Genomic DNA, 23,344 nt, shown 5'->3' on the forward strand with positions numbered 1-23,344 from the left:
AAGAAATGGCTTTTCTGGGAGGAGGCATGAGAAACAAACAGTGGAAAATGTAGGTGAAGTAAAAATAAAAACTAGCAATGCAAATGCGTACTTTTTTCTCCTTAAAAGGCTGGATCAAATATGATCTCTGTGGTCCCTCCTTATTTTAAAATTCTATGATTCTAAGAAAAAACCTTGAATCACATCTAAAATCAACTTGGGTATAAAGAACAATACCCCAAGTTCTAACTATATACACTTCCTCAAGTAAGAATGGACTCAAACCAGCTTTAGCTCTTGTGCATAGCTCTGACAAGTACATTAGCAAGAAATGAATCTGCCCATTATAAATGACTGCAGTGCTCATGGTGTCGCGCACAAGCAATGCAGGAAACTGGAAGCAGCTGGCTTTAGGAGAGACTAGAGCAAAACCCAGCCAGCTCCCTCTGTAGAAACCACCCTGGCCAGACTTTCAAAGGGGCCGGAGGAGGTTTATCCGTGGTTCTGTTTTTTTTAGTGGTTTACACGGTATCATTTTAAACTTGGGTTAATTCCCCAGGTTTTGCTGATTGCACTTAGCTTGCCTTTTCTAAAAAGCTGTAAGAAACTTGATCAAAAGGCCAACATATCTTCTACCTCTTTCATATTCCTTGCAGCACTAGGTACAAAACTTAGCTATTTTAATAAATGGTTGTTGAACAATCAACAAGATAGAGATAGTGAATGTTCAAAACCATACTAGAAGTTAAGGGGAGAAAGTAGAATTCAATTAACAAAACTTTAATTTACAGAAATGTCTATAACAAAAGTTATGCATTTACCAAAGTATTATGAAACAGAATACACAGTGCCTATTTCCAAATTTCACAAAAACATTGCCTATGGATTTAAACTTTTACTTCAGGGTGCAAAGCTATTTCTGTAAGGAGGTTATATTATCTACAAGGAGGAAAAATCAATAAAGGCCATAGGATGTAAATAAAAAATACTTTTTTTGTTTCTCCACAAATTCTCCATTGACAATCTATCACTGTGCAGTCTCTAAAGCCACTGAGACCGAGGCCCTGGCTGCATGGAATTTCCTTCTGGAACCTAAGCATCTCTTTTGTATCGAGTAGCCTCACTGATCCTCAGACTGGTTTCCTTCCTTGGACAGATTTAAATCACCAGACAGCCTGCTCTTCCTGGGTCTGAGTCCTTTCCAAGATGCCCCTCAGATCTTTTCAGTCCACTGGACAGCTTATCCCTGCCTACCAAGATGAGTGTGTCCTCTGATCTCTCTTGGGCTACCCTGCAGCTCTTTAAGAGACCTTTTCTTGATCAATACAACAAAAAGCACTTAAACTCTCGGTGTGGCCCAGGCACTGTGCTAAACTTGGAGGGCACAGAGAATGGCAAAACATCGGCAGTCTCCCCAAGCTCATGTTCTAATGAGGGACAACCATGCACGGAGGAAATGAGAGGTAACCTCAAGGCTTTTTTGCGTGCCTTTGTGACACCGACCCCTTTGGTAACCTGGTGAAGTCTACAGATCCCATCTCACAAGGTTTTTAAATACATAAAATAAAATAAAAAAATAAATAGGAGTATAAGGGAAACCAATTATGTTGAAACACAGTTATCAAAATATGCAAAATAGGCCAGCATTGATGGATTGTAGGGAGTGAAGTACAAAAAGGCTGGGAAGGCTAGAAGGGCCTAGATTATGAAGAGCTTTAAATGTTAAACAAAGGACTTTATATTTGATTCTGGAAGTAATGCTACTAGAGTGTATTAAGTAGGAGAGGGAGGGTAATGTGGTCAGACTCATGCTTTAGTTAAATCACTTTGGTAGGTGAGTGGGCAAGGCAAGGAAACTGGTTAGAAATTTACTGAACTAGTCCAGGCAAAAGATGATAAGAGCTAAATAGGGTGGCTGTGTGAGTGTGAGAGAAGGGCTTCCTTATATGAGACATGTTATGAAAGCAGAAATGATAAGATTCAGAAGTTAAGCTAAAAATGGCATTCAAAAAATACTTTGCACATATTTATCCTGGCCTTCCAATATTATATTTTAAAACAAAGGTTTACAACCTGTAAAAACTGACAACTATATTTCAATATAATTGGTTTCCTTTTTTCCTTTTTAATTTTCTGCATTAAAAACATTCTGGGAAAGGGTCCAGAGACTTCACCAGACTGCCAACTAGGCCCATTACACAAAAAAGGTGAAAACCCTCTGTTTCCCATTGGTTTCAGAGTGTCCGATGGGTCACCAGCTTTCACTGGAGCTCTCCATTCATTTTCCAACAATTATATTTTGCCTTTTCCAATCACAAATGCTGAATGGAGCTCTCTGATTTCTGTCTTCGACCAGGATGTTGGATGCAATGGTGCTGTGATCACAGTTGCAGCAGCTTAACAATGGGGAAAGGACTCCCCTTTATAAAGTAACATTTGCTTCTCCTCTGATTTGAAAGTCTCACTAAAATAGATGCAAATGAATTTTAACAGCAGAAAAGGGGGCAACAATAAAAATAATTTTAGAAAATTAGTCAGAGCTCAGGTAAAATTAAGATAAATGCCAAAGATTCTGTACCTGGGTTTCACTGAGCATGGGACCAATGGACTGAAGCTTGGAGAAAAATAACAGAGGTGAGGGCAAAGTCAAGTATATGGGTTAAAAACAATTAAGTGCCCAACTACCAAACTGTGGCTAGGAAAATATCTGAGGGGTTCAGTGAATCTCAGGCTAAAGAGCAGTTAAAAGCGTGACAGCACAGCTGAAAATGCTTTCAGATGTGAGTCTAGACACCAGAGAGGCCTAGTGTCTGGCTGGTCTGGCCAGGTGTAAGAGTACTAGGTGTAGGTCTATGGGGGACAAATAGCTGTCTTCAAGTACCTGAAAGGCTGCCAGGTAGAAGAGAGGCACAACCACAAGTAATGAATTGCAAAGGAACAGACTTCAGCTTATTTACAAAAAACAAACAAACCACCACCACCCAAAAAACTCTTAAGAATCAGAGGTACATAAAAGTGAGCTCCCATCAGAGAAAATGTGCTCTGCACACTTTCATTGTTTACTTGTCAAGAACGCTAAATTTTGTTTCAGGTATGGTTTAGACTAAGTGATTTCTGATATCCCTTCCCCTGCTGAGATACTGCCAATGTGAATAGTAGTAGTAGTAGTTAGTAGTTGAAGCAGCAGCAGCAGCATTAACATAGTACCTACTATGTGCTAGGCACTTTGTTAAGCACTTTACAATTACTATCTTGTTTAATCCTCACAACAACCTTGGGAGGTAGATGTTATTATCATTATCCTCATTTTATAGATGAGGAAACTGAGGCACAGAGAGATTAAGTGATTTGCCCAAGGTCACAGAGCTAGTAAGGGTATGAGGCCAGAGTTGAACTCAGTCCTCCTAACACTAGAGGGTATCACTATCCTCGAAGTCATCCAAGTTCACAATCTAGGAGTCATCCTTTACTCCTCACTTTCTCACCCCCAGCCCCACCATATGCAATCAGTTGTCTGCTGATTTTACCTCTGTGACATCTCTAGTGTATGCCCCCATGTCTTCTCCAACATTGTCACCATCCCAGACCTGGACTCCTGCTACAGTTTGCTGGCAGTCTGCTGGCCTCGGTTCTCTCCCTCCTACAGTCCATCCAGGACATGTTTTCAGGAAGCAGGGAATGTGCTATTATCTTAAGGAAAGGCTGAAGAGGGAACGAGGGTGAGAAGGGACGGCTGAAGGAAGAATAAGCCCTCGGAGACGAGCAGCAATGAGATCAAAGGCCTTGGCGAGGAGGCCCACCTCTTCAATGTCGGAGCAAAGGAGAAGAAAATGGAGGCCAAGGTGGGGAGGTTCTGATATACAGAATAGGGAACAGCATAAGACAGCTTGGGGACATCTGCGGCTGAATAGAGAAAGGAAAGAGATACAGCAGGAAACACAAGGAAAGAAGAGGAAATTTATACCAGTACTTGTAAGGAGAGTAATAGAGTCAATTAGGGAAGAAGGAAAGGATGGCCATGCAGCAGACACATTAATCCCTACCTATGACTGAATAACAAATCTGTTGTGGGCCTACATCAGCTAACTATGTGACATCTCCACTGGTACTCAGCAGCTCAAAAGCAGAAAAGATGGAGGTAACTCAAAGTTGGAATGTGGCAGGGTATGAGGGGCACCATGAGGGGTCAAGGGGCTTGAGGTAACAGGAAAATGTATAATTGTACAGTTAGCTATAGGTTCAAGACTGGCAAGAGAGGAAAGGAAGCACAGGGCCCAGGTAATGCCTGGGAAAACTAGGAGGGGAGTGAAGACTATAGGTCAGAGTGAAGAGAGACAGGACAACTGGAAGGGCTGGTCAGAAAAGAATTCAGAATTCCCTAGCATGGTGGTAGAATAATTTGGTGTGATGGAGAAATCAAGCAGGATGACTTCAGAAAAACCTGGAACTGATGCAAAGTGAAGTGAGTAGAACCAGGAGAACATTGTACACAGTAATGGCAATATTATACAATGAATTGTGAATGACTTAGCTACTCTCAGCAATACAATTATCCAAGACAATCCCAAAGAACTCATCATGAAGCATGTTATCCACCTCCAGATAAAGAACTGATGCTGTCTGAATATAGACTGAAGCATGCTATTTTTCACTTTCTTTCTTTCACTTTTTTATTCGAGTCTTCTTATACAAAATGACTAATATGGAAATGTTTTACATGATTGCACATGTATAACCTGTATAGGATTGCTTATTGTCTTAGGAAGAGGGGAAAGGAGAGATAGACTTTGGAACTCAAAACTTAAAAAAAAAAAAGTTTTTAAAAATTGTTTTAATATGTAATTGGGGAAAAATAAAATACTGTATTAAAAAAATAAATGTTGATTCACCTTGACTCTTCTTCCTAGCTTGGTGTATAAAGGACATAAGAAAACATATTCAGTAATGGAGTGGGTGACCAGAGATAGAGTCCCCTGACAGTAAGTTTTCTTTGAGTTCAAGAGGATGGAAGGAGTATGAGGGGAACAGATCCAATATAGAGTGAAATTAGATGAGGAAGGGCCCAAAGGAAGAGGGGAGCAGAATAGCACAGGAGTGAAAGATAGAACTGAGGTGGATGTGGATGAGAAAGTGGGCAGTAGTGCAGGGGATTGGTGTTGACGGTGACTCAACAGAGATAAAGGGAGGCAGGAGTTTGTTATTATTTTCTCAGATGGTTCAATGAAGAGAAGGGGGAAAGGAACCAGCATTTATTAAGTACCTACTATGTGCCAAGCACTACGTTAAGCATATTACAAATATTCTCTCACTTAATCCTCACATAACCCTGTGAAGCAGGTGTTATTATTATCCTCATTTTTCAGTTGGGGAAATTATGGCAGACAGAAATGAAGTAACTTGTCCAGGGTCACACAGCTAGGAAGTGTCTGAGGCCAGATTTTAAACATGGGTCTCTCTGACTTCAGGCCCAGAGTGCTATCTACTGAACCACTTATCTACCTCATGAGAATAGCTAGCACTAATACAGCATTTTGAAGTTTGCAAAGCACTTTACAAATATTATTTCATTTGATCCTCACAACAATCCTGAGGGGAAGGAACTATTATTACAGATGGCAAAATTGAGGCACAGAGAGGTTAAGTAACTTGCCCAGGGTCACACAACTAGCATCTGAGACCAGACTTGAACGGAGGACTTTGTGACTAAAAGTCCAAAGTTCCATCCTCTGTGCCTGTTAGCTGTCTGTGAAAAAGGCTAAAGGAGGACACACATGTGGCTAGAAGTTTAAGAACAGAGGACTTCTAAATCCAGTTTCTAGGTACATCCAACCATTGTTGTGGTGACCCTGGGCAGAGAAGATGAAACTTAGGCAGGGTTCTACAGCAAGAAAGCTTCCAGACTCTGTCCCTAGAAGGCCAGGGTTAGAGCACTGCTCTCCTAGGGTCAGTAATTGGAAAAGGGTTAGAGCCTGGGCATTAGTGGAGGTCCCAACCTGCCTGGACATTTAGTGGTAATTGAGGGGAACGCATAAAACTAGGTAGTCAAAACACTTGGGCTCTAATCCTGACCATATATGATCTTGGATAAGACACCTGAGTTCTCTGGTTCCTCATCAGTAAAATGAGTGTTAAACTAGACAAGGTCTAAGGTCTGTTTTAGTTTTAGAGTTCTAAAAATCCAGGAATCTGATCCTCAGGCTTAGAACATGCAAGAGACAAGAAAGAAGAAACTGTGCATGTCCCCTTTGAATCCTGGGGGTTCCCCCTGTCAACCCATATTTCCTTCTCAAGAAATGACGGATTCTCTTTACTGAATCCTGGAGTACAGAGTCAAATGAAAAGTCAGCGAGAGAAAAATAGATGGTGTTTGACACAAATTAAAGTGAGAGGGGAAGAAGGTAGCTTCTCTTTAATCTCCTCAGTTCCCAACTCCCCCATCACACCAAATTATTCTACCACCATGCCAGGGAATTCTAAATCCTTTTCTGACCAGCTCTTCCAGTTGCCCTGTCTCTCTTCACTCTGACCTATATTAGTCTTTGCTCCCCTCCTAGTTTTCCCAGGCATCACCTTACAACCTCTTTCCCAACACAGAATCCCATTAAAACATTTCCCCCAGAGAGCTACTTGAACTATGTCAGAGATAAGGAGCCATTCTGAAGTGGTCTGTTCCACTGTTGGCCACCTCTGTGTTTCTAATGTGTCACAGTTCTTCCTTAAAATGGATTGCTATTCTCACAATAATATTTCAATTCAAGATCCTGGCACAGCATTCTGAACATAATGAGTACATAGCAAATCGATTTCCTCTTCCACATGAAAGTCCATCAACTATAACATAGCTCAAACGTGCTCCACACTCACCCCCTATCAGGAGAAAACAGATGTCCCCAATACCCTTAAGAGTTCCGCAGACAACAGTCCCAGGGACGTCCTACTCTCTAGTTTGTCAATACTTGGATCCTTCCATGAGTTAGCACTGCATCCATGCGAGTACTCTCAGCAACCAAGATGTAAAACAACTTCTCTGTGACATAACAAGTCTTTAAGAACTGCTATGGGAAAAAAAAAACTCATAACTCTGTGACCAACCTCATAACAAGTCTGGAGCCCCCAGCACCGAGCAAAATGCTCCAGATGAGGACTTGGAAAGAATACAGTACTAGCCCCTTCCCACCACACACTAATCTCCACCATAAAAGCCCTCTCTCAAAGCACACTGTTTTTACCAGCTCCAAATGACTGTTCATTCATATCCAGCTCAAATCCCTAAGTCTTCTACATTAAATGCTAAGCCGGGGCCCCCCGACTGACTTCTGTAATTGGTGTTTCTAAGTTAAATATTGTGGGGCTTTAAATACAGGCATTTCATCCAGGCTGAGATAATTTACGGTTCTGATTTTTCCATCTGACCTATTAGTGAGCATACTCAACTTGGTGTTGTCTGAAAATGCAATCACAGACTGATCCAATGGATTCTGGAGAGCAGTTTGGAACTGTGCCCAAAGGCCTATAAAACTGTGCATACCCTTTGATCCAGCAATACCACTACTAGGTCTGTATCCTAAAGATATACATGTATGTATGTATGTATGTATGTATGTATGTATATGTATAAAAGGGGAAAGAACCTGTTTGTACAAAGATATTTATAGCGGCTCTTTTTGTGGTGGCTAAGAATTGGAACAAAAGGGATGCCCATCAATTGGGGAATGGCTAAACAAGCTGTGGTATATGATTGTAATGGAATATTATTGTGCTATAAGAAATGACAAGCAGGATGATTTCAGAAAAACCTGGAAAGACTTACATGAACTGATGCACAGTGAAGTGAACAGAACCAGGAGAATGTTGTACATAGTAACAGCAACACTGTTCAATGAAGAACTATGAATAACTTAGGCATTCTCAGCAATACAATGATCCAAGACAACCCCAAAGTACTCATGATGAAGCATGTAATCAGCCTCCGGAGCAGAAACTGATACTGCTTGAATACAGCTGAAACATGCCATTTTTCACTTTCTTTCATTTTTCTTTTATTCAAGACTTCTTGTACAAAATGACTAACATGGAAATGTTTTACATAATTGCACGTGTATAACCTATATCTGCTTACTGTCTCATGGAGGGGAGAGGGCAGGGAGGGATAGAATTTGGAACTCATAACTTTAATTAAAAATGTTTTAAAATGTTTTAAAAAGAAAGAAAATGCAATCACAGGCCCTTATGTCACTTCAATTCATTTCAATTCAGGAAATAATTATCCAAAATTAACCACTTACAGAGCACTTTACAAAGGGACAGGAAAGCAAAGATAAAAAATGGGGCCCCCACTTTCAAAGAGCCTGCAAATTGAGAAGAAAGTGAAGGGATATTCCAATAAGTATAACACAGGTAGAAAAACGCATAGGAATACAGAGGAAAACTCAAACAGAAAAGGACTAGCGATTCAGGGAGGGATTCACTTTTAGCTCAGAGGTTTCATGAACAGGTGACACACGAATTAGGTTCGACAGGAAGGCAAGATGCCTTTAACTAAGTTGCTAGCTTGAAAAAAATGTTGGGCAGCGCAGGGTTGAAGACAGAATGACAAGTCATACAAATGAGCCATCAGAGACCTCTCTCCAGATTAACATTCATTCGTTAATGAACATTTTGGATACAGTTGTTCAACTATGAATCTCCATAAGTAAACTAACATCTACCTCTCATTTCTACATCTCATCTATATTCTTACATTATACTCTTATCCTAAAAGATAAGTCAAATGACGTGCTGAACACAGCACATACTATATGGCATTCCTCTCTTCCATCATCTGTTAGTCCAATAAAAAAAAAAGGGGGGTGGGGGAATAAAGTTAATTTGGAAAGATGTGTTCTTACTAAAATGAATCCCAATGATCAACTCTTTCCTAAACATCCTCCAATATTGGTCAGTAATCTACTCTAGAATTTCACCTAACATTCCAGATCTCCTAAACTTACTTTTCTCTCACCACTCCCTCACACTTTAATACAATAAATACTTCTCTCTAATAAAACTCCCCTGACTCAGTATTCCATGAAGTCTTCTGATTTCCAATTTCCATGCCAATGTTCATCCCATTCCTCCAGCCTGGAATGCCCATACTTTGTCTCTGAATACACAAATCAGATTCAGCCTTCAAAGGTCACCTTAAATCTCATTTCCTCCCTAATGCCTTCCCTCCTCATTATCCTCTAAACATTTTAAGCTCAACCTGTCTGTTCCATTTATTGAGTCCTGTCCTAAAACTTAATATTTAATGTATGTACATCTTACTGCCTCAACTATACTGTAAGCACCTGGAGAGCAAGGCCCATGACATAGTTCCTTCTCCTTTATTATGCCTGGCAGGCATAATGACTTGTATACTGTAGATGATCAATAAGGTACCTCTTGACTGATTAAGCATTTCAGAATAGCAAGTGACATTTAGGAGAAGGGAGCAGCATTTATTTATTAAGTTCCTACTATGTTCCAAGCACTGTGCTAAGTGCTTTTTAAATGCTTTATAAATTGTATGTATCTCATACAATCCTCACAATAACCCTGGGAGGGTAGGTGCTATTATTATCTTCAATTTGCAGTAAACTGAGGCCGACAGTGGTGAAGTATCACACAGCTAATAAGTGTCTATGGCAGAATTTGAACTCAAGTCTTCCTGACTCTAGGCCCAATGTTCTCTCCACTGCACTACCTGGCTGCCTCTTATTTAGTGATGAGTTACAATGCATTAAAAACTTTATCGCATTCTGGCCTCAAACCAGAAAGGCACTCAAGTTATTATTCCCATTTTACAGATAAAGAAACTGAGATTCATAGCAATAAAGCAGTCTGCCCAAGATCACACAGCTATTAAGTATCAGTGATCGGATTTTAGTCTGGGTAAGCAGGTTCTGACTCCACACCAAGTATTCCATCCATTACGCCACACAGCTTCTCAAAGTTTCTGTCCTTCAGGACTTAAAATCTAGTTGGGGGCGGGGGACGGGACTTAAGATAAAGACACTGTAGTTTTGCTGAGGAAAGCCGGGCAGAAGAGTGGGTAGCAAAGAATAGCATTATTAAGGAAAATTTTCACAGCAGATAAATCTTTGAACCAAGTATTTTGGAATCTATCATTTCATAGCCGCCTTCCAAGGAAGGCCCCAAATTTTTCCATGAGAGAATTTATTTTTCATTTCCCCAAAGTGAAAAGATCCTATAAACCCCACCCCAAAAGAGAAGAATACAGACACTGCCAGATGCTCAGTAAGCCACCACTGACTAGAGTGTCATAAGCAAACAGGCATGTTGGCACCTCCCAGCCTCTCTCCAAAAGAAATACACAAGCACTATGGTATGATAGTGCCAACACTGTAATAAATGATGTTGACCTTGGATCTGAAGATCCATATTAATCACAACTGACCCTCTGGGGATCCTTGCCTCACCCTAAATATTAAAAGTAACTTTGATTCTCAGATATACATCAAGTCTACAGTTGAGGGACAGAGCCCAGGAACTTGCTACATGATAAAGAGAGCATACCTTTATTAAAAAGTTTACTATAGACAATCAAGAGTTAATTATACAACCAACTCTCCCTATGACAGTCATGGAAACTAGGGACAGATGACATTCACTTGAAATTCCAAATCACATGTGCTAAGGCAAGGCAAAAATCAGAGTAAAAAGAAAAGGATACAAAAGACCATCCGAGATTAAGAGCAAATTGTATAATTTGCCATAAAAAAAAAATGCCAAGGTGAAACTGCTGTGCCTGAGCAACAGATAAATGATCAAAAGATAGGAACCAACAGTTGTCAAAAGAAGAATTACAAATTATTAGCAACCATATGAAAAAATGCTCCAAACCACAAATAATAAGAGAAATGAAAATCTGAATAGCCCCTTATAGCCTGCAAATTGGCAACAAGGAAAAATAATAAGAACAGTCAAGGTTGGTGGGCTTAGGGAAGACAGGCACATTAATGCACTGTTAGTGAGGCTGTGAATAAGTACAGCCATTTCAGAAAGCAATTTGGAATTAGGCAAAAAAAAGTGACTAAAATGTCCACACTCTTTGACTCTGAGATTCTATACTACTACTAGGCTTCTATAGTAAGGAAGTCCTCGTAGTTACCAAATATTTATAGCAGCACTTTTTTGTGATGGCAAAAAAATCTGGAAACAAAGTAGATGCCCATCGATTGGAGAATGGCTAAACAAACTGTGTCACATGAACATAATAGAATATTATTGTGCTGTAAGAAATGATGGATGTGATGAATGAAGCGAAAGAGCTACATGAACTGATGCAGAGGTCAGTAAGCAGAGCCAAGAAAACAACATACAAGACTTCAACAATGTAAACAGAAAGAACCACCCCCCAAAAAAAAAGAAAGAAAATGTTACATTACAAAGAACAAGCAGGCTCCAAAGAAATATGATGATACCCTACCTCATCCTTCTGCATAGGTGGGGAGGGGGGTCATAAGTGGGATACACTGCACATATTTCAGACTCTTTAAATATATTGACCAGATATGTTCATTTTTAGTTTCTTCTTTTTTTTGTCTTTAAAAAATATTGTTATATAGGATGGCCCTGTGGGAGCAGGAGAGGGAGGGAAGGGGAAATACTGGACCAAAATTATGGTGATGTTAAAAAAATACATCAATAAAAACTTATTATATGCTGTCTCTGTCTCTCTCTGCCTGAGCTCAAAGCATTTGGGCTAGTGAAGCCAAGGTTCCACTGGTTGAGGTTAGTGCCACATCCATAAAAATTGTCCCTCAGCCAAAGAATGTATCCCTAATCCCAATCATCTGAAAAAGACATGACATTTCTAACAAGGAGTAATAAGAAAGGAGTGTTATCAATTGGTCAGTCTATACTCAGCTGCACCTACTGGGGAGAAAGCAGAAAAAACTGAAAAATTCTTAAAAGTACACTTTATACTAGCAGGGAGCCATGCTTATATGCAAAAGATAACAAATTTATATGGTTTACGTTAGGATTCTTCAAAAGACCACACTAGGTGTATATATAAATATATATATATATATATACACATATATATCTAGTTTATATATATATATGTAAACCCAAGAAGTACTCATACATTTATATGCCTTTAATATTAATTACATATAATTTGTACATAATCTCTGGTGATTTTAAAATTTTATTATCTAAAAGTTATCTTTATTGACTTTTTTTATTTCTTTTCATCTGTTATCACTAAGTCTTATCTTTCACAATAAATATGTAATAAGGAAAATAGGGTAGACACACTTTACCAGAGGAAATGGACAAGATGAGGGCTGCTAGAAAGCTTTCCTTGGCCTTAATTTTAAGAACTCCATTTTAAGTATTATGGTTTGAAAAGCCAAAGAAAATAGTATATCACAAAAGGTTAGACTTCTAAATCTGATGAACATTTTTCCATAACAGAAAAAAAATCCTACAAAATATTTAGGCACAGGTATAGAAGAGATTGCAGAGCTGGAAAGGATCTTAAGAAATGCAATTCAACTCAAATTTTTAAAAAAAATCAAATTGTTGTTGAATTTAGACCACCTCCTAATTTTAGAGATGAGGAAATGGACCTAGAAAGGTTAAGACATTTGCTCAAAGTCATACAATTAAATGGAAGAACCATGACTATGTCTGAAGCTCCATTTAGAATTTTGTTTGTTTTGGAGGAAAAGGAAGGCAAAGTGAAGAAGTACAAATTGATAATTCAATGCAACATGTTTTTGTAGAAGTGCAGCAAAATACTATACTTTCTATTTCTAAAGCACCACCCTTCCAAAAGTTCAAAGTCTCAAAGAATTCACTGTAGATCTAATTCAAACTGGTTACAGAGCATGAGGAGGCGAATGGGTAAAAGGAGAGAGTCCCCAGTAAGGAACTCGTGTTGTTGACAGTTCGGCTTAAGCTGATCTACAATGTTTCCCCAGGCCTCCTAAAACCACTTTCAGTCTCTGAGTTTGCCACATCATCAGCCAATCTGACTTCCTACGGTGAGAAGCCACGTTTATCATTGTAGGATAAATAATAGAGACACTGTGATTTTAAAATTACACTATATTAAAAGTTCCTCACCTTCAATTTATTTCTTTCAAGTAACCAAAATTCTATTAGGACCAGAGATGAACTATCCCTTGAGGCTTCACTATTCATAGTCATTCACTCATTCATAAACCATTTAATTAAGGGTCTACTGTGCACAGAGTGGCAGCTTGATGGCTTGGAGTGCTGACCCTGGAAAGAGGAAGGACTGAGTTCAAATTCTGCCTCTGATACAGCTCCATGACCCTGGCAATTCATTTGACAATTTTAAGCCTCAGTTTCCTCATATGTAAAATGAGGGTAATAATAGCACCTACCTCATGGGATTATTAATGAGGACCAAATGAGATAATACAGGTAAAGCACTCTGCAAAATCTACCATGATATATATATACACACACACATATACACACATATATATACATATATACATACACATATGATAGGTATTATCTCAGTTCTGAAGATAGAAATTTAGAAAATATATTCCTTGCTTTTATGGAGCTTACAGTCTAGTATATGGATCAAACACAACTATAATGCACTTATCACACAGTAAGTATATTTGGGGGGGAGGAGGCATCTAAGTGGCCCAATATATACAGTGCTCAAATCTACGTCAAAAACTGCCTTTATCATTATGTCCTGTAACTCTTCTTCCTGCCAGATCATATCAGCTCTGAAAATCATACCATCTCAGTACCCCCAGGGATAATAAGAGCACCTACCTCCCAGGGTTGTTCTGAGGATAAAATGTGATATTTGTAAAGTGTGCTGCAAACTGTACATTGCTAGCTTTACATAAATGATAGGCTATTAGCTCTCTAGACCTATGACTTCATCTACATAGGGAACTTCTGGTATGGAGACTCTCTCCACTAAGATAAGGGTGCAAATGTCCTAAAGCTTATAATTTGTTTGTTTTTTGTTTTTTTGGGGGGGAGGGGACTCAGTGGTTTAGTAACTTGTCTGCTATCATAACAGCATTCAGTCAAAGGCAGGAGGGGGGACAAGTACCCAAGGGCAACAGCCCTCTTAGTTCACTGTCTACTCTGTCTCTCACAGTCAATAACAATAAAACAAAAACTGGAGGTGGGGGGAGAATGGGGGAAGGAATGCCTGCCAAGAGAATCATTTCTGTAGCTCAAAAGTGGAAGGTACCTCAGAGACTATTTAGTTCAACCTGGATGTGAACAAGAACCTCAAAGAGGGAGAACCTACTAATTCCTAAGGCAGTGTATTAGGAGGACATTTCTCCTTACAGAAAGTCTAAATTTGCCTCTTTGAAACTCACACCCACTGCTCCTAGCTCTACCCTCAGAAGTCAAGCACAACAAGCCCAATCCTTATTCCAGGTTTTAAGAAAGGTATCAGGGCTCCCCTGAGTCTTGCCTTCTCCAAGATAAGCACTCCCAGTCAGTCATCTTGATCCTGGGATGGTCCTTCCCCATCCTGCCTGCCTTCTCTAGAAATTCTACAGCTTATCAATGTCATTGCTACACGTTGGGCCTACAAACTGAATGTGGCACTTTCTATTTGGTCTGAGCAAGGCAAAGTATAGGGGGACCTGAATCTCCCTAGTCCTGGGCATTGTGCCACTCAATGCAGCCTAACCCAGTACTGGTTTTCCTGACTACCAGGTAGTAGGACACAGCTGGCTCCCTGCTGGAAGTTCTCTAAAAAGCCCCGCTCATTCTCAGAGAAGAATGACCAGCCATGTCTCAACCAAGGCTGAGTTTGAAGTGCTAGTGAGAACATTCAGGTGGAAATGTCCTGGAAGGATGTGAAAATGTAGTTCTCGGGGCAGCTAGGTGGTACAATGGATAGAGCTCCGGCCTTGGAGTCAGAAGGGCCTGAGTTCAAATCCAGCCTCATACACTTGACACTTGACATTTACTAGCGTGTGTCTGTGGGCAAGTCACTTAACCCCAACTGCCTCACCAAAAAAAAAAAAAAAAAGTAGGTCTGGAAAGCAGACTAGGTCAACAATGGAGACAGATTCCAGAACCATTTGCCTAGGGATGGTAGTTAAAGTAATGGGAATGAGCCGGTCAAGAGAATGACACAAAGGCAACATGGCATAGTAGAGAGGGCTGAGCTTGGAGTCAGAGACATCTTGGTTCAAACCCTGTCTGTGACACAAACTAGCTGAATGTCCATGGGTGAGTCACTCTCTCTGTTCCCTCACTGTCCTCATCTATAAAACAAGGATGATAATAACAACATCTTTAATACCTCACAGGGTTGTTGTGAGGCTAAAATAAGAAGATGTATGTAAAATATTTTGCAAACCTTAAAACACTAAATAAATACCAGCCACTATTAAGGCAAGGACTATAGAGAAAAGGGAATCAGATGAAGGAAAAGTAGCAATGATGATGGAGAAGAGGAAGACACAGGGTAAGCTTGATTGCTGTCTTTATGTGTTTGACCTTGGGAAGAGGACAAAGACAAAGAGAAATAAAGGAACATCTGGAACTAGAAAACTAGAAAGAGTTGAGTTTCTGAAGCCAGGGAAGTTCAGAGCAGTAGCAGGGATCAGCAACCATAATGAAGTCAAGGAGAAAGACAGAAAAAAACCAGCAAGATTTGATGAGGAAAAGGTCAACAGTGACTTTTGAAAGAAGAGCTTCAGTAACAGGCAGAATAGGTTTCAGGAGACTGTAGGCATTAGATCTAAACAATGTTATTGTTCCTAGTTGAGGGGAGGAGAGATAGAGATGGGCTAAAAGGATCATGGGAAGGCTTTCTGAATATTAAAGACATCTGAGCAGATTGGAAGAAGATGGGAAGGACCCAGAAGAGAAGGAAGGAGAAAAAAGGAGAATGGTAACTTGCAAGGTCTTAAAAGAAGCAGGTAGGAATGAAAACAATAAGGATAAATTTTCCTGTGGGATCAGAAGGGAGAATAGCTGATTATACTGATGTGAAACAAGACAGAGATGTTCTCTACAAGTCCTACTTCCCTAAGGAAAGGAGATGGACGGAAGACAAACCCAAATTCACCTCAAAAATCTTTCAGTCACACAGGCTACTAGTCCCTACATTTTTATTAAGGAAGTAGGAATGCACATAGATTGGTGGTTATTTGCATGGTCAGGTTAGGTTTTGTTTTGTTAAAGTAAAAGTAAGGTTGCCCAAATACCTTTGGAGAAAATAGTGTAAAAATTTGATCCTAGGTCCTCAGGAGGAAAAACTCGAAAAGAAGACATTATAAGACAGGTATTGATGACCAGAAAGTCAAATACATTTACAAGGCACAACAACATTAATCAAACATATAGATACAACGAGGGACAAAAGAAAGCAGCTAGATCTTTATAAAACTCTGGAAGTGCGGATCAATTTCTACACTCAGATTAGAATGCATAAATAGCAAAAAGGATACAAAGACTCCAACCTAGCAAGCACCATCTTCACCACACCATCTCCTACCTCCATCAAAGAACAGTAAATTAATGGAGTAGGAGAGGGCTTGCTAGAAAAGACCAAGGAGATCTATTTATCAGAATAAATTTGTTTAAATGAAATAAAATTTAGGTAACCTAAAATTAACTTGTATTTGATTTTGTTTTGTATACCTCCATTCTCAAAGACAACAGCCAACTGTCTAAAAAGGTGGCTCAGATATCCCCATCTGTTTTAAATGCAGATTTCTGATGCCTCCCTGTCTCTGGTAGCTTCCAACCAGTTTGTAGGAAATGCTTTAGAAAAATGGAAGAACATTTGATTTCTTTCTATACTTCTGGTTAAATACAAAAATTCTCCAAAAATTCTAACATATGCTTTCATAATACTTTATTTTTTCCTTTTAAAAGGTATACAGAATTACTGGTCCAGGTGAAGAGCAAATCAACAAGCTAAGACTAAAATTAAAGCTAGAGCTATGTAAATATGATTAACATTAGGCACAGCAGAAAAATCATCTGACAAACATTTCCACACAAGAATAGAAAGGATCATAGCGCTAGAAGAATCTTAAGAGATGCAATTCAATTCACTGTTTGTGAAACTGCACTGTTTTTTAATTAAAAACACTCACTCATTTTCCACAGGAGCAAAAACAGAAACCCAGAAAGGTCTAACAGCTTGCATAAAGAAACAAAGCCAGTAACTGGAGGGGTACACTGATCTCTAACTTAATTTCAGCATACTCCAATAAAAAGTCAGACCAGGAGTTCAGTGTTCACCGCTAGTAAAATGGTTCTGATTACCATTTTCTCCCATAAAAAATGAAAATTATTTCCATCTCTACATATATATAAAACTTATTTCATAGGGCACATACACTTCAAAATGAAATTAGTTGTATTGCTGTTAATAAGACTTAATAAATGTTAAAATGATGGGAGGGAGGGAGAGGTTAAAAATTCACTGCCTTGCTAAAACAGCAAATAAAGTTATCGTTTCCTTCTACAGTCATCCTTAGTTTTCCAAGGCTATACCATATCAATCTTGCAGAGAAAGTATCATTGCAACAATCCTGCCTCTCTATTGCTGCTGTTTAACTTACCTCTCTAGTACTCACACCTAGGTTAAAAGTGGCAAGAATATGAGCAGGTAAATGAATTTTTATACAAATACTTGGGGGCAGGTAGGTGACGCAGTGAATACAGCTCCAGTCTTGGAATCAAGAGGACCTGAGTTCAAATCTGGCCTCAGACATTTGACATTTACTAGCTGCGTGACCTGGGCCAAGTCACTTAACCCCAATGGCCACACCAAAAAGCAAAAAAACAAAACAAAACAAAAATACAAATACTTGGACTAATCAGTGCATTACAATAGAGCTAAGTGGAACATGACAAGAGAACTTTTATATAAACTTCTCCATATTAACAGTAGATATAGCTAGCTAACCACAGAAGAGAAGCTAGATGGAGCATGGAGATAGAGTGCTGGGCCTGGAGTCAGGAAGACTCATCTTCCTGAGTTCAAATCCTGACTCAGACACTGACTAGCTGCATGACCCTGGGCAGGTCACTTAACTCTGTTTGTCTCAGTTTTCTCTTCTGTAAAATGAGCTGGAGAAGGAAATGGCAAACCACTCCACTATTTCTGCCAAGAAAACCCCAAATGGGGTCATGGAGAGTCAATGACTGAAAAATAACAATGGCAAAATGAACACTAAAATTGTTCTTTTCTCTCCCTAAACATCAATAAGACCAAAGGTATTCTACCATAGGCAGCAGAAAGAGTCAATATCTGGATTCCAGTTTTGCCATGTTATTAAGGAGGCAGGTGATCTAGGGCAAGTTACTTCTCCTCTCAAGGCCTCAGTTTCCTCTTCTGTAACAATGGATGAGATCATCTCTAAGGTCCAACCCATAACTAAAAAAAAAAACCATAATTCTGTATGTATAAGTTCTTTGAGATTTCAGATGACAGAAACAATAGTCAAAGATATTATTTAAAGCAAGAAATGTATAACTAAGGAGAATATTAAGTAGAGTAAATGGGAAACACTAAAGATAATAAGCACTCTATATTGTATATAAAACATATATGTATGTATGTGTGTTTGTATACGTGCACAGACACATGTAATTGAATTATATGTCCCAAATGTTAGAATAATTGGTTAGTTTAAGCCTGAGTGGCGCAGTGGGTAAAGCACTGGCCCTGGAGTCAGGAAGGCCTGAGTTCAAATCTGGCCTCAGACATATAACACTCACTAGCTGTGTGACTGTGGGCAAGTGACTTAACCCCAATTTCCTCAACCAAAAAAAAAAAAAGGATATTTCAATACAATTGATTTCCTTTGTAAGTTTATGTATTTTATGTATTTAAAAACATTCTCTTGAGATTCATAGGCTTCACCAAACTGACAAAAGTGTCCATGATCCCCCAAAAGCTTAAAAACTCTTAATTTAAGTATTTTCCTATAAAAAATACAAACTTCCTAATTAACTCTTAAATTTAAAGTAAAGTTTAAGGAAGAGGTTGCAAATAAACTTTTTGAAGCAGCAAATGCACGGATGTTCAAAAACATAGAGTATCACAGTCCTGGAGCATGAGACGAAAATGTCTGACAGATATCAAAAATGACTTTCAGTGACACTTGAGTATTTGCTGAATGAATGAATGAATGAATGAATGAACACTAGTCTAATTTACCAGGTGAGGGAAGCATGGCACAGCAGAACAAGCAGCAGCTCAGGAGTCAAATGAGCTAAGTTCAAGCCCGCCAGCTATCTGACTGGATCTGGGAGACCCTGACCAAGTCACTCCCAGTTTTCTTTCTCTGTAAAACAAGCGGGTTGGTTTACAGATGGATGGTCTCTGAGGTCCCTTCCAGCTCCAGACTTAGGATCTTACGGTAGAAAAAATACTGAAGAAAGAAATGTCCATGCCAGTCATTGGGAAAGCAGAGCCCAAAAGAGAGAAGGCCGCGTTCTGCTCAGTTCTAAAAGAAGAGGTTTTCTTTTTTCTGGCACCATCTCTACATTCAGCTCACATAAAATGCTCCTGCTTTTCCTCTCCTCCTGAACCCATAGTTTTTCTAAAAGTTCTCCTCACAAACCCTCTCCCTCACTTCCCAGGTCTGCCAACCCCACCTGGGTCACAAAAGGCAAGATTTCACTGGTGTTTTTGGCAAACATTAAATATGAGCATATCTAAATGATACTTCAACTCACCTGTCCTTCCAGGCAGACAGATATAGAGCTTCTTAATTCAAAAAGGATTTTTTTAAAATCACTAGCACACAAAATTTTAAAATGGAGTAGAAATGAAGCTTTGAACACGTCACTTAGGAAAGGTTGCTGATCCCTAGCTTAGAATTATAGTAAGATAAAAATAGATCCAAACAAGAAATTTTAGTAGAAAACACCTGTCAAAGACTGCCCTAAGAGCTCTCATTAGCTCAGCATTTGATTGCTTTCTAATTAAAGTTCTCTTACTATATCATGTTATACAATAGTTCACCTACTCTGAGCAGATGCAAATGGGAAAAAAAGCCCACAATTCAGGCAAACTGTAATGCGAAAACCTCGGCCTTCTCTCTTTCCTACATAGCCAGTCACCAAAGTTCTGTCTAGTACACCCAGGAAAGCTCTCCTAAGCATTCCTTCCCTCTTCTCCATTTTCATTTCCCCCACCCTAGTCCACACCCTTACCACCTCTGCCTGGTAAAACTGTAATAGGCTCCTGAGTTCCTTCATTCCAGTGTACCCTACAAAATGGTAGTGTCTGAGTAATCTTAAATTACAGCTGCAATGAGAAACTGCCACTCAAAAATCTTTAAGAGAGTTCCTACTGTCCACAAATACAGTCTAGAATCTTTAGTGTCCCATTCCAGCTTCTCCATGCTTGGGTCTCAATCCACCTTTCCAGTCTTCTTTTCTTGCTTCCCTTCTGGCACTCTCTTCTGGATGTTTACTATGCATGACCATCTTCAAAACGTTCCCTGGGCCCAGAATGCCCTGTCTCCCCCTCTTCCAGGTCACGTCTGTCCTGCTGCTGTGCTTCTAGACTCCAGCGATGAGCCTCCCATAAACTTCTGTAAGACTTTGGCTGCTTTCTACCCCACCACAAAACTGCCTTAAAAGCAGTGGTTGTATACTATACATATGTGTATTCTTTCCAGCACTATACTCGATAAATATTCTGTTGAATGACATCACTTGAGCTTCTATCCTGTCAGAAAATAATACTACTGACCCGCAATCATCAGGAGATGCTGCTTTTTCCAGTAAAACTGATAAATCGGTGCCATATCTTCTCTCCTAACTTACCTTAAGACAAATGGGATGCAAATGATAGGATGGCTGGCTGGGGTTAGGGTTCTAGTTTGTAGCCACAGAACAGTGAAATCAGCTGATCTCAAATAAAAGACTGTACCCACAACTTTGGCTTCCTTACATACTGCTCATTGACACAATGCCTGAGGCAAATACTACGGTCCTTATTTTGTCTGCACACGTGGCATATTCTCCAAACACAATTTTAAGTGCCACCGGGGCAGAAACCCACAGCATCTAAGATCAGAGAGGTTCATAGACGTGTACAGATGTGAAAATTGAGGCCCACTGAGGGGAAGTGATGAGCAGATCTGAACTCAAATTCTGATTCCAATATACCATCTTGTTACATTTCCCTAAGTTCCTATGGTAGTGTTTTTGCAAATACTATATATTTAATGGCTAAAATGAAATCAAAATTGTCAGTAACCAACTACAGCAGAGTAGCAGAGAGGGTGGCCCTGAAGTCAGGAAAACCTGGATTTAAGTACTGCCTTTGACATATACTAGCTATGTGATCACTGGCCAGTCAAGAGAACAACTTTAAGAATGGAAGGAATAATTACATCAGGAGTTCCTAAACTAATTAAATCATAGTTCAGGACCATTCCCTTAATAACCCTCCTTCAAACAAATAAGCGCAAGCACCTAACATATATGCAGAAAATTGCTAGACCCTGGGCATTCAAAGATATGTTAAAACATTGAAACATTGTTTCATTCAGACTTCTTCTATTTTAGTTAGAAGGGACCTTAGCTATCTCATTCAATCACCTTCATTTTACAGATACACAAAATAACTTACCTATGGCCACAATGCAAAAGAGAGACAATACAGCAGAGTGGAGTGGGCCAGTCTCCTCAATACTAAACATCCTTTCAGGAATACCTCAGTAAGTTCTACAGAGGGGTTCTTAACATGGGCTCCCTGAAGGTTTGTTTATTTTAATATTTTAATAACATTTTCTTTGTAATTCTGTGCATTTTATGTATTTAAAAACATTCTCTGAAAGGGTTCACAGGCTTCACTAGTCTGCCAAAGGGGTCTGAGACACAGAAAAGGTTAAGGACTCCTGTTAAGGTTAAGGACATCCCTTAAGGGGTGTTAGAAGTGCTTTTATAAATCCCCTCCCCCTCAAAAAACTCTTGGGGCACATTTCCACTCAAGAACAGCTCCAGGGCATGCTCATAAGAAACTCATCCCCATAACACTCCACCAAACCTCTGCAATGACCTGCACCTCAAATTAATTCACCTCTGGGGCCACCTGGCCTCCCTATTTCTCCATTCCCCCCACTATATCTCTATCACTAGAATCTGAACCCCTCCCTCAGAATACCCTGGGCATAGTCACTCCTTTCCCATCTGCATACACTTACTTGGGAAACTGCTTTTGGTAATCCCTCATTCTACAGAGGAATTCCAGGTTATGGTCAGCTGCTAAACCTGATAATCACTACATTATCTCTAAGTGTCCTTGAAGTTATAAAAACAATTGTGACAAGTATTCATGATTGCAACCCTTCATAAAGACTACATCTGCTTTCCCATTTCATATTATAAGTAAATCTGAAGACTAAAGGGAATACACGGTTACATATTTAGGAAATAAAATCATGTCCTCTAGCAAAACATTGAAATACACAATTTACGTCTTAAAGAGCAAAGGAATTTTATTTAGGATCTAGCATTTCAAAACCTGCCTTTTGTAAACAGTATGAGAACTGGTGTCTATAAGAGCTGAAGTTCATGTGACTGGCTTTTCTGTAACACTGATATTTCCAGTATAAACAGGACATTTATTGCTACATGAATCAGAACAGATTCAATAGCCAGACTAATTAAACTTCCATTCAAAATAGTTGTGAGAATTTAGCCCCTCAAACTTGGCAAATCCGAACTACCAACTTAATAATGCTGTATAGCATAAATGGGAAAACTAAGAGATTAAGGAATCATTTGCCTAGCTTAAAAACAGTGACAGTACCGATGCGAAGCTTCTCGATGACCATTCCAAAGCAAAAGCTGCATTGCTGAGCTTCTATATTGTGAAACTGGCAGCTTTACCCAAATAAAGTTCTTAGCATGTCTTGACTTTCCCTCTAAAGACATAGAACAATTGTTTTTCCCCTCAAAGTTAAGCCCTGACTTGTCTGAAAGCTGGAGCTTCCTCTCCTTGAGCTCAGTTGCTAAGTAAGGCTTGGGAAGTCAGGAGTCAAGAGCTCTGCCAGCCACACGAAGGGATGGCAGGGCCATCATTTCAACAGGAGGCTTCTAGCACTCAGACTAAGCCTGGAGCAGCCTGAAATCAGAACCTGTGACGTTTCCCCCTGCAATCATGTTTAAGACAATTCAATTGTCAACATAAATCTGATCCATAATTTAATAAATGGCAGCACACTAGGTACAAATACATCATCAGTCATTGGGCTTAGATAGAGTCTGGTACTGCTTTTTTTTTTTAAAGTTGGGGACTCAGCTGAGATGGAAACAATTTTAATACAAAGTTAATATTTTTTAAACGTTAAGTATACAT

The 23,344-nt window shown here is 39.4% G+C and overlaps 1 protein-coding gene across 1 annotated transcript in view; it reads right to left on the minus strand.

The window, feature by feature from the left end:
* KCMF1 (potassium channel modulatory factor 1) overlaps positions 1-22,820 on the minus strand; it is a 118,121-nt gene extending 95,301 nt beyond the window's left edge. The window contains exon 1 of the mRNA XM_027846131.1: positions 22,796-22,820. Coding sequence (XP_027701932.1) covers positions 22,796-22,820 — 25 coding nt within the window. The remainder of the gene's footprint in view (positions 1-22,795) is intronic.
* Positions 22,821-23,344: the final 524 nt, after the last annotated feature.

Source organism: Vombatus ursinus, unplaced genomic scaffold, assembly GCF_900497805.2.
Source record: "Vombatus ursinus unplaced genomic scaffold, bare-nosed wombat genome assembly UNPS02015066.1, whole genome shotgun sequence".
Lineage (NCBI taxonomy): Eukaryota > Metazoa > Chordata > Mammalia > Diprotodontia > Vombatidae > Vombatus > Vombatus ursinus.